Genomic DNA, 14,216 nt, shown 5'->3' with positions numbered 1-14,216 from the left:
CTAGCTAGATCTAGATTTAAGTGAAATCATTCTAATTTGATTCAAGACTCACAATACTCACATCTAAAAACGCAGTATGGATTTCGGATTAAAAACATCGAATAAAAAAAGACTAGAGAAACGAAAGTGCCGCTTGTGGCCAGATCAGTTTTGACAAAATGGTCAAATTTACTTAAGAAAGAAATAAAAATTACAGTTAAATATTTAGTAGGCTATAGTCTATCATACATACACAAGCACATAGTATCTTCCAGGCATCTCTTCGGGTAAACTTTGCCTTTTCTATTATAGATCTAGATAGATCTGTATTATTTTTAGTGTAGCCTTTTAAAAACAAGTTATTATAAATATTTTATTTTTTACTTGTTTTATTAAATAAATTATTTTCTACATTTTAGTAACTAGTTACTTAGAAAAATTAAATAGTAATTCAATGTTTAAGTTTTTAAAAGAGGACCATTTTATTTTATTTGTATTTAGTTAAGTTGACATCCCACACAACAAAAAACAGAGATGCTTTATAAAACTTTATCAGAACCTTTTGATCTTAACTCTAAGCAATTATATATACCCCTTTCTTATTAACATCTATGGTCAGTGTACAGATGTTAAAACATCCATATCTCACCTCAGTCACATATGGATGGTCAAATGATTGCTAGTCCTTATGGCTTTTATTGTCTTTTGGTACCAGTAATAGCCATCTTTCATTTAATATTTTAATAATATAGTAGATCCTTATGTAATTTATCTTTAAATGAATTTACCTAGATAGTTGGTAAGAAATTGCTGTATTAAAAGTGGGTCAAAATTTAATGATTTAATCATACACTCATCAAAACATTACTTTTTTGTGGTCAGTTACACACATCTCATAAGTAAACATTTAATCCTATTCACTAATTAATCTTTACTTAATTAATTCATGAGACAATGACCAACACAGCATCATTTAAGTCCAATTCAATCTTCATAAAATCTCTCTCAAATTAACAACTGCAGTCACTACCATATTATAAATTACTTTTCTTATATTACCTTCTTTAAATAGTTTTTTTTTTTACCACTATTCACTTTTATTTTCATTCTTCATTTTTATTTTATTTTTATAATCAGTTTTTCTAACTCAAAATAAAAACAAAAAAGTCAAAATGCAATTGAGAAAAATATTTATTGAATGGTCAAAAGAAAAGAAAAACATCATGGGAAAGTGGGGATGGGCACAATGGAGGAAAAATATGAATCAGTTTGCATACTGTATGTGAAACAGAATCAACTGCCTGTATTTACAATCAGCAACATTTCTACAACCCCAGCCTTATGTACAACAACAAAGATGTGTATAGTTTTATTTATATAACAACATATTACAGTCACACACAACCCCAAAAATAAAATGGAAAAAATGTTACCTCAGAAGCCTACACCAATTTTAAAGTAATTAGGTTACCTTTACATAAAAAATATACTCTATTACATTAAAAATTGTATTTAATTCAGATGTGATTCAACTAACTGCACTCTTTATACTTAGCAGGTTAAAACTAAAGTGTTTCATAAGGAGAATTGTGAATTTGCAAGAATCTTTTTCAGTCCATCCAGCATAAAACAAATACAAAATGTAAAAACTGTCACAGATCTTGCAAAGTGAACAAATAGAATGAGGGCTTTTTTGTCAAGTAAATTAGAATGAACTGTGAAATAATTTCTTTTAATTAAAACTTCAAAAAAAACTTTTTTTGCATAAAATGTTGCACATAGGAATCAAGATAGATTATAAAGTTTTGTTAGTATGAGTTGATTCATGCTCACTATATTCTCAAAAATCAATTTAAACTAAAAATAATACTCATTGATATTAAACTTCCTAATGGACTGAGTACTCTAAGCATACTTTTTAGGCAAAAAATAATTTTTAGGCATAAAATAAAACTCACTAAAGCTTTTTAAAAAACAAATTTGACACAAATTATCCTTTAAATTACAACATAGCCGATTAAAACCTGCTTTGGTAAAATGAAAAATTAAAATCATCAGCTATATTAATATCGGTTATCCAACCAATTGGTATATATAAAAAATAATTGCGTCTCTGAAGCAAGCAAAACAGTAATAATTAATAAATGATTTTTTCTGTAGCCAATAGTTTAATTCAATCAGAAAATAGTTACATTAAAAAATACATAGATAATTGCACTGTCTCAACAAAGTCACTGTTCATGCATGTATATATTTACATTAAAATGTAATAATATATAAAATATATTTTTGAAAAAATAAAACTCTTTAAAAAGTCGTATTTCTAAACAATGCTCCTAGTTGTTGAAATCTAAAGAATTAAAGTAAGAAAGAAAATGACAACTTTACATTAACCTATATATTTTAAATAAATATTGTCTTAAAAATGAAGCACATCTTATACCCAACAGAAACTCTTCAAAAGAATCAAGCCAATTGCTCAAATATGTGTCATAACAATATTATCCTTTTTAAACCTGATTATAAAAACAGTAACAACGGTTAAATTTCAGCATTGGTGTCACCTGTGTGTTTATACTTTTCTTTCATATAGTAGCAGTTGAAACTCTATAAAAAAAAAAACAGATTTTGCAACAGAATTAATAAAACAAAAACCCAAGTAAAACTGAGCAATATCATTTCTAGGTGTTAAACTTAATTATTTTTAAATGTTGAAACAATGACAAATCTACTGATCTTATCTCAAACTCATTCAAGCAATGGATATGAACACAAATCTTTTTAATGTTTCTATTTTCACAATATATTAAATTGTCGTGATGTATGTCACATAAATACACTATTATTGAGTTTAAAAAGAAATTAGTTGCTAAAAAGTTGATTTCAATAGCTAAACAATAGCATTTACAAAAAATATATATGCACAAATCACAATATAAATCAATATTCTAATTTTTTTTAAAGTATTTTTTTTTAAAATTAACATATTTTTATATAAGCCACCAATGTATGTAAACCTAAGTTTTGTTTTTGAAATTATTTAATACACAAAAAGTATTGAATTGATTGTAACTTAATGTCATAACATGATCCAAGAAGGTAAACATTGAAACAATTTCTAATATATAAAAATCAGAGTTTGTAATGAAACATTTTAACTCTTCCAAGCATTGTGTTGTTGGGAATTTGAATAATTTTGAGATGTGATTCAGACAAGTCTGTTTTAAACAAAAAATAATTCATTTCAAAATCAAATCTTATTTTGTAAGTTGTAAATTAGACTTTTCATACTTAATTTTTAAAGAGTATAAAAAACATCCCACAAGCAAGTAAACAAAAAATTTCCTTTCATTTTCATTGTATTTTCATCGTAAATTTATGTGAATATCCAAACTATTGATTACACACTTGATCCTAGTCAATTCAAACAAAATGAACAGTGATTTTGAAACGTTTTCAATCTGTTGTTTGGGTAACAGCTGCTATTGACATAATTCAATTTGATTATGGTTAAAAATGCCATAAAAAATACTTCTATTTCTTAAACATTAATTGTATTTTGATAACAGCTACAAAAACACAAAATAAATACCATGAGACTTGGGGCATAATTTTTTTTTATAAATCACTGGCCAAAAATTTTCTATTAGAAAAATGTAAGCAAATCTTAAGTTGAAAAATTAGTTGCTTCATTCACTCCCAAATCAATTGCTTTAAGTTTTGAAACAATGATATAAAATGGAAAAACTGGTTAACCCTTCAAATGTTTCCCCAAATTATGTGATAAAACTTAGACACAACTGATGGACATATATTTATATGGGGACCACAAGTTAAATACATTATTTTAACAAAATTTTTTTATGTATTCTAGGAAGAGTAGTGATCTTATTTCAAAAAGTATAAAATGATGATGTATAAGAATAATTTCAAAAGGAAAATTGATATATAATGGAATAAAAAAGTTTGTGTTAACCATGCATTTTCAGATGCAGATATATTTTAGAATATGGGACAAAAAAAAATATTCTTTGCTGATGATTTATTTTTGTTAAGTGATTTAATGGCAAAACATAAAAAAGCAAACCTAGAGTCAGAGAGATTAGAATTATAACAAGCATCCACTGTTGACTTTTGCTACACAGTTTACAAAAGACAAGTTAAGCATTTTTTAAATCAATCTAATGCAGAATTTTCTGACGTTATAAAATTCAGTGACATACTTCGTCTACATTGCAGGGATTGTTTTTCTACAGTATTGTTGACAAGACTACAAATGGATATAAATAAATAGCATAATTAAGTCATAAGTCAGGCCAGGTGTTTAACTGTGTAACTATGCAACAGAAAATGTTAACTTTGTCAATCTTAGTTGTAAGTTGCATAGAGAATTCTGATAAACTAACATTATTTATTACAATTAGTGACAGCCACAGTGAATTCCAGTGTCGTTTCTCTACACAGACAGTGAACACGGATGTGTTATTAAGCAAACAGAATAAGTTGAATAAAGCCTATCTGATTAATACAACATAAATCAACCTTAATAAACAGAATTAATAATTAACATAATGCAAGAACCCTGACAAAATCTTAAAAATGTACATATGTACATATTTAAAACACAATTAAAAATAAAACACTCACATTTCCACTAAGTAAAACAAAGAACTGAGTTTTTCTTGTCTTAATTATCAGAATATACATCAAACTAACAACCATAACCAGATGAAATGTAGATTAAAACAATGTCACAATATTGCATATTAATTAGCCCTATGATAGTCATTGTTATTGCTATGAATGCCCAATTATCACAAGTAGTCACCACAATGAGAGAGTGCATCTTACTATGCATACAAATGTTCTTTAGTGCACTCATCAGCCATCTAATGGATTACTGTAATTAATTTTCCAATGACAAAATCATAAATAATTCTTTCCATTTCCATAAATGTTAACATAGCCTTTAAAAATAAAACAAAGCAATAGCATACAAATTTGGAGAAAGATTCAGATGGCAAATTTATTAAAACAGTTAATGATTATGAGGGAGGGGGTGGACTTTGTTGATGTGTGTTGAGAAGAGGGAGAGAAAGTGTGATGTCTCACTTTTACATTTTATAATGGTAACGGTAATGTTTTAAAATGACCTTCAGTAGTTATTTTTATAATTAAAAGACTTGATTAGTAATTGTTAAGAAAAAAAGATATAATCAGCTAATTTTGAACATGCCTGTAACTAAAATTTTAGAACAAATTCTTGTTTCAAAAAAGGAAAATGGTGAGAATTGTATATAACTACAGAGAGCATGGGTCTGACTATTTTGTGAGTAATGTGGGGGGGGGGGGGGGGGGGGGAGGGAAGGGAAATAAGGAAATATTTAACAATCTGGCTGGGAATGGAGTAAAAATCAGCACAAAAACATGTCATATAAGGAAAATCCTAAGGTGAAAAAACAAACACCTGAGATGTAATTGACCATTTCTGATAACACATTATTACAACTGGCTTAACTACATTAATCAATTTTTCTTGGGAACTGATAGTTGTAGGTTATGATTTATGAATGAGGTTATGCTCTTTTATTAATGCCCAAAATCTCATTTTGATTTTTAAATATTTTAGCTTCAATTTCATTTTTAATAGCCACAAAAAGCTGAGATGGTCAAACAAAAGAAATAACTAATTTAAATTTAAATATTAAAAATAACCGATACCATAAAAAAGGTTGGGGAAGCTCTGCAAGCAATTTTAACTAGCTGAGTATTCCTGATCATTCACATACAATTAACTTTAGGTAAAACAAATTATCCTTTAAAAGCTCTGTATTTACTGAAGAACTAAAAGTGTTTTAAAATATACTAGAAATACTTCATTCCCTCTTAGAAAATTACATTAACGTAGGGGGTGTATTTAAGAAAGATGCAACCTTTAATGCATTCAGCCTTTTAAAAATACCATTGGCTAATGGACTTGTATTACAAATAAATTAAATAAATAACATTTACTAATAAATGCAAAACAAGCAGTATTGAATGCTCCTTAATGTTAATACAAAGTTTACCAAAAAAAGTTTTAAAATGACAGCTAGTAAAATGAAAGGAAATTAGGAAGCGCAAAATGAGATTATGTTGTGTGGCCCAGGTGTATATGAAACAATGTTTATGTTGTCAGTCTGTAAAAATTAACTTGAAGTAGTAGTGTAAGGTCAAAGCCACCAATCAAAGCAAGCACACATACACACAGAGCAACACTAAACAAACATTAACATTAAAAAACAAAACCCATTTAGTATTAATAATCTCAGGAAATGGTTCAAATTCATGGAATTCAGTTTAAACCTGTCTTGATCTTCTAAATACTTTTTAAGATTTACATGCATAGCTGATAATTATTTGCAGTACAGTAGTTAGATGGCTTTTCAAACTCCCATTAAATAAACAATATCTTAAAAACTCTGAATGAAAATTAAAAGCTTGTGCTCATGTCAAGTAGTTATCAGACAGGTGACACAAAGCCTAGAGGGACCTATACAGTCATTGTGACAGAAAGCACCACACTTCTTACATACAACCATGGCCTTATGATTACAAGCACAATTGGTTACCCCTGATCCATCATCACTAGGAAGCCCAGAATGGTGTTCACACGATGGCGAGGCCTGCACATTGAGGACAGTCGCTGACCTGATGGGTGTCACCTGTGATAGATTGCTTGCTGGTATAGTTTTAATTGGTTGGATATTGACCACGTTTCCTATTTTAACTGGACTTGAGAGTTGAGTAGCGGAGGGTAAAAGTTTACCCCCTTGTCCAGAAACATGTATAATCCTTGCGGTGCTTAATTTTTTCCCTGCGATACTTGGATTGCTACTGATAATGGGTGCTACAATAGGAGACGGGGAGAACCTAAGGGGAGGGATGGGGTTTGGGATTGTAGGTGTGCCAGCAGAAAGATCCACTTTGTGAACACTGAAGCTTGCAATGTTTGATGGGGATGATGACGGGGGTGCAGGTGAGGGTGTACCTGATGAAGATGTCCTTGAAAACACACGAATCTGGTTGTTAGGAATCAGGATATTATTTGAAGTCTGTAAGGGGTTATTAAAATTTTGTATAGTAATTCCTTGGGGTAAATCACCCAGTGAGACAGTAAATGTTTGGTGTGTTGGAGGTGTTGGTGTCGTGGGGGATGGGGCAGTCGAGGATGGGGACTGGGGCGGCAGCACCCCATTATTCCCTACACTCGCTGATCTCACTATTGCGGCTGTGGTTGGTGTTTCTACTTTTGCATCTGGGTTGTTTGGAGGAGCGCTGGCTGCACGAGGAGGTGCATTCAGAAATGCTCTGAGGGCATCCTGAGTGATGAATCTCCTATGCAGCTGTGTTGAGTTTGCTGAAGTGACTGTAGGTGCAGGAGATATGGCTGAGTTGGTCTGGATACATGGGGTAGAAGATACCTTAACAGTTCCAGTTAAATCCTGAGTGGCACTAGTACTTAAGAAGAAAACAGTATTTGGGGTGTCTTTCACAGGGCTAAGAACATTGGAGACGAAAATAATTTTATTGCCATTATCTATCGTGTGACTGGCTGAAGTTACAGTTGTCCCAGTAGGAAATTTAGAAATGGCGGGGGACACTCTACCCCTGTTAAAGACCAGAGTGGTTGGGGTAACCGACCGTGATGATGGCTTAGCTGGTGACACAGGCTGGATAAAATGATGCTGTGGGGAAGGCGTGTTGGCTATCCTACCGTTACTAGCTTGTCCTGACTGACTGAATAAAATTTTAGAGGCACTAGTTATTTGGGCTGGTGGCGGGGTGGGGGTCTTTGGTGGTGGCACTGTGTTCACAGTAGCACTTGTCGATTTGCTCAGACTCTTCTCCAACTCAGCCTGACAGATCTGTATTGATCTTTTCAAGTTGATGTCTGAGGCTTGTGTTGCCTGGTTGTCTGGTGAAGCCCTGAGCTTGCATGTGGCAGCAGTGGATAAAATGTTGGGGACATGCTGTGGTTTCACAGTCTCTGTTGAGACAGATGCTGAAGACTTGAGGACCTGAGGTTGAATGGGAGCCCGGGACTGGGTCTGAGCTTTGATTTGTGCCAGAGTTCTTGTTTGAGTTGGGGCTTTGTTTAAGGGGCCGCTGGATAACAAACTGCGCATTGTCTGATTGCTCTGAGCAGCGGGGGGCGGTGCTGCAGTGGAGCTTGTAGAACCAGCCCGGGCTGCTTGGGTCTGGGCCTTAATCTGGGCAAGTGTTCTGGTCTGACCCTGAGTTTTGATGATTATACCAGTGGATGTCATCGTGACAGTGCGAGTGATACCCTGGGATGAGCTGGTTGCAGATGGAGAGACGGGTGACGCTGGAAGCTGTGGTTTATGGTTAGGTGAAAGGGCATTCTGGCTTTTAGCTTTGGCAGCTTGAGTCTGAGCCCTGATCTGAGCAAGTGTACGAGCATGAGCCTGGAGTTGTGTTGGTCTGGCAGGAGCCACAGTTGCACCTGATACTCTCCTCTTTTTGGCTGGGGTCACCCCCAAGATTTCTGTTCTATCTTCAGATCTAGAATTTAAGAAACAATTATTTAGGCATGATTAGTATTTTTATACATAAACTGGAGAATTAATCAGTCTACTGCAGGTAAATGGTCTACTGCAGCTAACCAATTTTTTTTTAAAATTCAAAAGCAGACAGATAAGTAATATAATTTAAAATCCAACCACTTTCTTACACAAATTGTTAAATAAATATTTTCAAAAACTTAATATGGCTTATACTACATGCCTCATTGAATTAAAGAAGTTCAAGTTTTTAAGTTTACATAGCAAACTTAACAACCTGCTTTTAAGTTGTATATGTATGTAAGAATCTGACATGTGATGTTAGCAGACTTATAATTAAAAAATTTCTACCAATTACCTTAATTTTTCCACTTGCTTTGCTAGAGCCTCTCTGTTTGCAGCTATAACTGAGTCTAAGGAAGAATTATTACTGGATAAGGAAGAGGTTGAATTAGGCGAGGATTCAGAAGCTGACGAGCTTGAAGTCTGAATGGGTGATGACGCAGAATTATTATCTCCATGAGAATGGTTGGAGGATAAGTCTGTGACACACTCTATAGACTGGGACAGTTTTTTAGTAGCTGGTAATGCACTCTCCACGCTGGCTCTGATTGCACGGGTCAAGGAGCGTTTCTGAATCATCGAAGAAACGCGCATGTTGGATTTATGAACAGGCTTTGTTTTTGGCACAGGAGTATCAGCCGCGGATGTTAATTTATTTGGTGAGGGCCCAGTCGCTTTAGGAACATCGCTCATGATTTTACTGGAAAAAAACATAATTGTTAAAAATTAATAGTGGTTAATAGCTTTTCTCAGTGATTGATATTACTTTAGAATGATCCCTCATTATTTTTCAAGGGAAGAAAATATATATATAAGTATGATTATTGTTAACAAACTATGTTAAAAAGATGTTGAAAATGGGATTTTGTAATAGACTTAAACTTACCAATGACCCCAAACAGGTTCAAAATGTTTTGCCTGTAAAACAAAATTTTAAAAAATATGAGAAAACATACAATGCTAAAATCAAGATAAACCTAACAAGGAAAAATTAGTTTCAAATGAGAGTAAAGTGCTTTTGGGTACCTTCCACTCCTCCATCCTATTCTGCTCCTTCTCCTCATCCACTTTAGATCTCTGATTCTCTGTAGTAAATTCTCCTGCAACAATAGGATAATGTGAGTTACAGATTGTATTGTAGTGACTTCAGCACAACAAAGAAAAATAGTGTTCAATAACTTTGAAAGAAGACTATTTGTTAAGTATATTATACTATTTATTATGATTTGTACAATAAGCAAAGTGCACAATAAAATTTACCTTCAGCAAGTCTATCTTTCCATTCCATACAGGCTTTGGCAAAAAATTCATTATTTAAAGCAGTTGTACTTAACCTGAAATTCAAAAGTACTCAGTTATTATTTTTTATTTAAATGCTCAGATATTCTACACAAAATTTAATAATAAAATGTAAAGAATTTTTTGTGTGCAAATTTGTCAAAATTAGTTTTTACTCTTCTATCTTCAATTAAAAATTCAACTTGTTCCTATTCAATTAGTTTATTTGTATTACTAATACTGGATTTATAGCCATACGATTCAGGTCATCTATTTTTTTTTTTTACAAAAACTAAAATTAACACATATTTCTAAAATATAATAATGACAAAACTGAATTTTTCAGAGGAAAACCAGTCTTGATATTTAATTCAAGCAGAATAAAAATTGATTTAAAGAACTTTAATTCAATGCCAATGACAAAAGTCCTAAGACAAACAACAATAGCATTTTCCTATAAATAATAATAACTTGTGCATCTAGCATGTAATCAACTACTTCCACTTTAGACCTATAACAGAAGTGAGAAAAAAAACTATGTTCTACCTGAGGTCATCAGCCTCAGAGCCTGGGATCTGATCACACTGAGGGAGTAGTGTCACCAGCTTGTACTGGTAGTTGGCCGGCAACTGGCTGAAAGTCTTGTAGTTTATCAAGCCCTGATGACAAATATTAAACAATTAGAAGAACTATTATTTTATGCATTAAGGAGTTAAGTAACACCAAGCCAATCCTCAATTTTTTGAGGATTCTCAAAAATAAATTGATTTGATGAAGATTCATTGAAAAAAAATAACTAAAACTATAACTATAACAAAATGGAGAAGATTATACTACAAACTACATCAAACAGATTGTACCTAGAAATAAATTGTATTACCTTCAAATTAGTTTTACATAAAATTGAATCTGGGGTCATATCAATGCACCCATCTTTAGTTTGCTCTATCTGTGCTGCTACTGATTTGGAACGTTTACTGCTACGTTTACGGGGCTGGAATAAAATGTTTTTTTTTCAAAATAATAGAACAAGCAGGGTATGGTTGATATTTAATAAAAAAGATGTATAACTTAGGGATTGTAGTACAAACAACATAAGTTGTATAATTTTATGTAATTTACAGGAAAAGTAGGTTAAATCTTACCCGCATGCTAAACTTCATCCCTGTTTTTATAAAAACTGGCAGGCATCTTTTACTGCCAGGTTTAGCATTTGTAGTGAGGACTGTCAGTTGATTCAGCCCATTTGTATTTATTGAGTTAGATTTTACAGTTGTAAAATCATTAACTTTGTTTGCAACTGCCTCTTCAGTCTTATTGTTTTCAACTGTAATCTCATTACTCTTGCAATTTGGTGCTGATGTTCCTACTCTAGACTTTGGCTTGAAGTCAGAAGGGTCATATTTGTCTGAGAAAATATAATTTTAAGACTGTTAACCCATACATATGTAAAATAAAACCTTGCTGTAATTTAAATTAGCTACATTAATCAATAATTTAAAAATTGAAACAAGCCATCTTTGTTGTTAAAGTATTAAAATATAAACAGCAACTTACATTTTTTGTTTCTCATTGATTGCCGCACACTTCTGCGACTAGGTACTAATGTAGAAACATTATTTTCTTTAACAACAGGTATCTCCATTTTCTAATCTTTCATCCAAAAATTTAACCTAACAGATCATTCTGATTCCACATCTAAAAAACAGAATCAAAGCTTATATAAAATAATTTTATTTAAAAAAAAAACAGAATATTTAGTATATTATTTTGGAAAGAAATTTTAAGAAACTAATCTAAGAAATATTTTTAAAATTTCACTTATTTCTGGAAAGTATGTACATACTGTGTAAGAAGTTGCACTTACATAAATTCAAACTATTAGGGGAGATAGGGGTTCAGGCTTTAGAATGTTTGTAGAACACATGTTTAATTGTCTTTTTAAATAGCAATGTTAGAAACCGGATTTTCAGCCACTATTTCAAGAACTTTCAAGTTTGTAAATACTTTTTTTTTCTATATATATTGTTAGTTTAATCGATATACTCAGTGTAGAAAAAAAATTCAATATTTAAAAAACAAAACTTGTGAGGGGGTAAACTGAGGTGTGACTTCATTTTGGCTTTTTGTGATGATGTGTGAAAAGGGTGTAGGGGAGGGATTAACATTTAATGGATGACCCAAGACCATTCAATTAAATAATAGAAGAAATGAAGACAGTGACAATGATATAACATATAACATCTATATTCTATAACAAATGCCTAGAGAATTGGCAACTTCTACAATAATACGTTTTTTTTGTTAGTATAATTATGTCCTGAACTACTTGATCAATATGAATATGTCTAAGTCTAATGACTAAGCAACATATAAATAACAAATAACCTTTTATAGTTTTTATAAAATGAAAAATGGTTAAAGCAGGTTTAATTTAATTAATTTTGTCAACACTCTGTTACTTTACTGCATGTCTACATTCTTAATCCTAATATATAAAAGCCCATGCGCACACTTCTCTCTCTCTCTGTCTGCAATATTTTTGGCAACGTCGTCAGCCTTTTCAGCAATATATGGAGAACTTAAAGATACAGACTTTTGTTGAAAATAAAATAGTGGACGGTTTCAGTGTATAAAATAAATTTTATTCAAATAAGGAAAATAAAAATAAAGGCATATTCGAATGTAAATCAGATTTCTAACTAAATCGTTTATTGTCATGACAAGAACGTAAGAAACAATGACGTCACATGAAGGAAAGAACACAAAACTAATGGCGTCATCTTACAATTTTAAATATAAAGAAATTAACTATTTCATTGAAATTTGATTTAGATCTACTTATCATGACATACGCCGATAATGAGTTTCAATACTAAAACATTTCAGGCCTTGATTATTTTATATAAATCTTTGTTTGCCTAGATATGGAATTGGCTAATTTCATTTGAAATAATAGGGCTTATTCACGTAACTTAAGTTTCCTAAATATTGCAATTTATTCATCATCTACGCTAATGTGCCTAAATAGCTGAGATGACAGTGTAATAGTAACCATGCAGGTGATATGGGTTCGAGACACACTAAGTCAATCTTAAATTTTTTTTTCAATTTTTTTTAGATGAGAATGATAAAGTTGCCTATTGGGACTTGGTGGGACATGAGGCAGGTGAAGTAGAGTTCACCTGTTTCTGTCTTCTCAGCATATGAAGCAATTATTTGGTCAGACCCATGCTAAGCTGAAATAGGTGTTTTTAAAAGACAAAAGAAACATAACTCTCTTAATTTTAAGTTTCTATTTTTAGCTATTTAGTTTTTTCTTTGCTTTGCCACTAATATCGTTCAACGTGTAGTAAAGCACATTGCATTTTGACCAATAAATTTTTTATAAAAAAAATTTATAAAATATAGCCTATTTCTCAAATAAGTGTAACATTTTTATAATTGACGGTTACCGGTGAAGAAATGAACTATTTAATTTAAATATAGATCTAAACATAAATATAGATAAACCAGTATCCGCTAACCCCCCCCCCCCCCTACACCAGAAAGTTTTAAGTGCCGCTCCAAGGAGATAAATATTTAAAAGAAAAACTGGGCAGCCTATATGTATGTAAGGAGTAGTGAGCTAAAATTCATCAGAATAGCCAGTGTAACGGGTACCGATGGCTAGTTAATTAATTGTAATGTTGGACGGGATTTCAACACAATTAGCCTATTAGGCATAAGTAATTAAGTATTACATATCCACCTGTTAAGTGCCATTTCTTTATTGAATTTGACTAAACAATCACTTGATCTAGACTACTAGCAATACCACCCTCATACCAGCTAACAGAGCTTACACATTTCCTTAGTCAACTCACTACTCAAGAACAGCTGCAAGTTTTGTTATTGTTTAGCTAAAGCAAAAAGATTATCACTTAAGGAACAGACGTAAAAAAGCTGTACACTACAAAGATATATTTAAGTTTTAAAATATAAGGAACACTAATATTACTTAATATTACGACAAGAATTTCTAGAACCGAGAGTCTAGATTCTAGATCTAGTCTATTCGACTAGAATAATTTTCGGCTTTTCAAGTCTGATTTCCCAGTGGAAAAAATTTCGTTTGTGGGCAAATATTTATCCGACGGTTCGGGTATTTAAAACATACAAATATAATAAAATACTCCTAATATGTTAATATTACCAGTGGTTGCGCTGTTTAAATGCTATCATGTCTTTTCAAGACGCCACATTTTTTTGAAAGAAATAAAAACACACTATTGTTTCTCAAACGCCAAACAAACTGGCGGTCGCCATCTTGTTTGATTCAATCGGAAAGCT

The 14,216-nt window shown here is 31.8% G+C and overlaps 1 protein-coding gene across 1 annotated transcript; it reads right to left on the bottom strand.

The window, feature by feature from the left end:
* Positions 1-5,382: 5,382 nt before the first annotated feature.
* On the bottom strand, positions 5,383-14,194 carry LOC131946245 (putative Polycomb group protein ASXL2). The gene is made up of 10 exons (XM_059306929.1): positions 14,080-14,194; positions 11,442-11,582; positions 11,030-11,292; positions 10,765-10,878; positions 10,431-10,543; positions 9,867-9,940; positions 9,633-9,706; positions 9,493-9,524; positions 8,902-9,306; positions 5,383-8,544 (listed from the first exon to the last, which is right to left on the bottom strand). Exons 2-10 carry the CDS (start codon positions 11,527-11,529, stop codon positions 6,471-6,473), a joined length of 3,237 nt encoding a protein of 1,078 aa, XP_059162912.1. The 5' UTR covers positions 11,530-11,582; positions 14,080-14,194; the 3' UTR covers positions 5,383-6,470.
* Between the last annotated feature and the right edge of the window lie 22 nt (positions 14,195-14,216).

The sequence above is a fragment of the Physella acuta genome, unplaced genomic scaffold (assembly GCF_028476545.2).
Source record: "Physella acuta isolate Inbredline_101_S28 unplaced genomic scaffold, ASM2847654v3 ptg000548l, whole genome shotgun sequence".
NCBI classification, from domain to species: Eukaryota; Metazoa; Mollusca; class Gastropoda; family Physidae; genus Physella; species Physella acuta.
The sequence above is the reverse complement of the archived record's forward strand: the minus strand, read 5'-3'. Positions and strand labels throughout refer to the sequence as shown.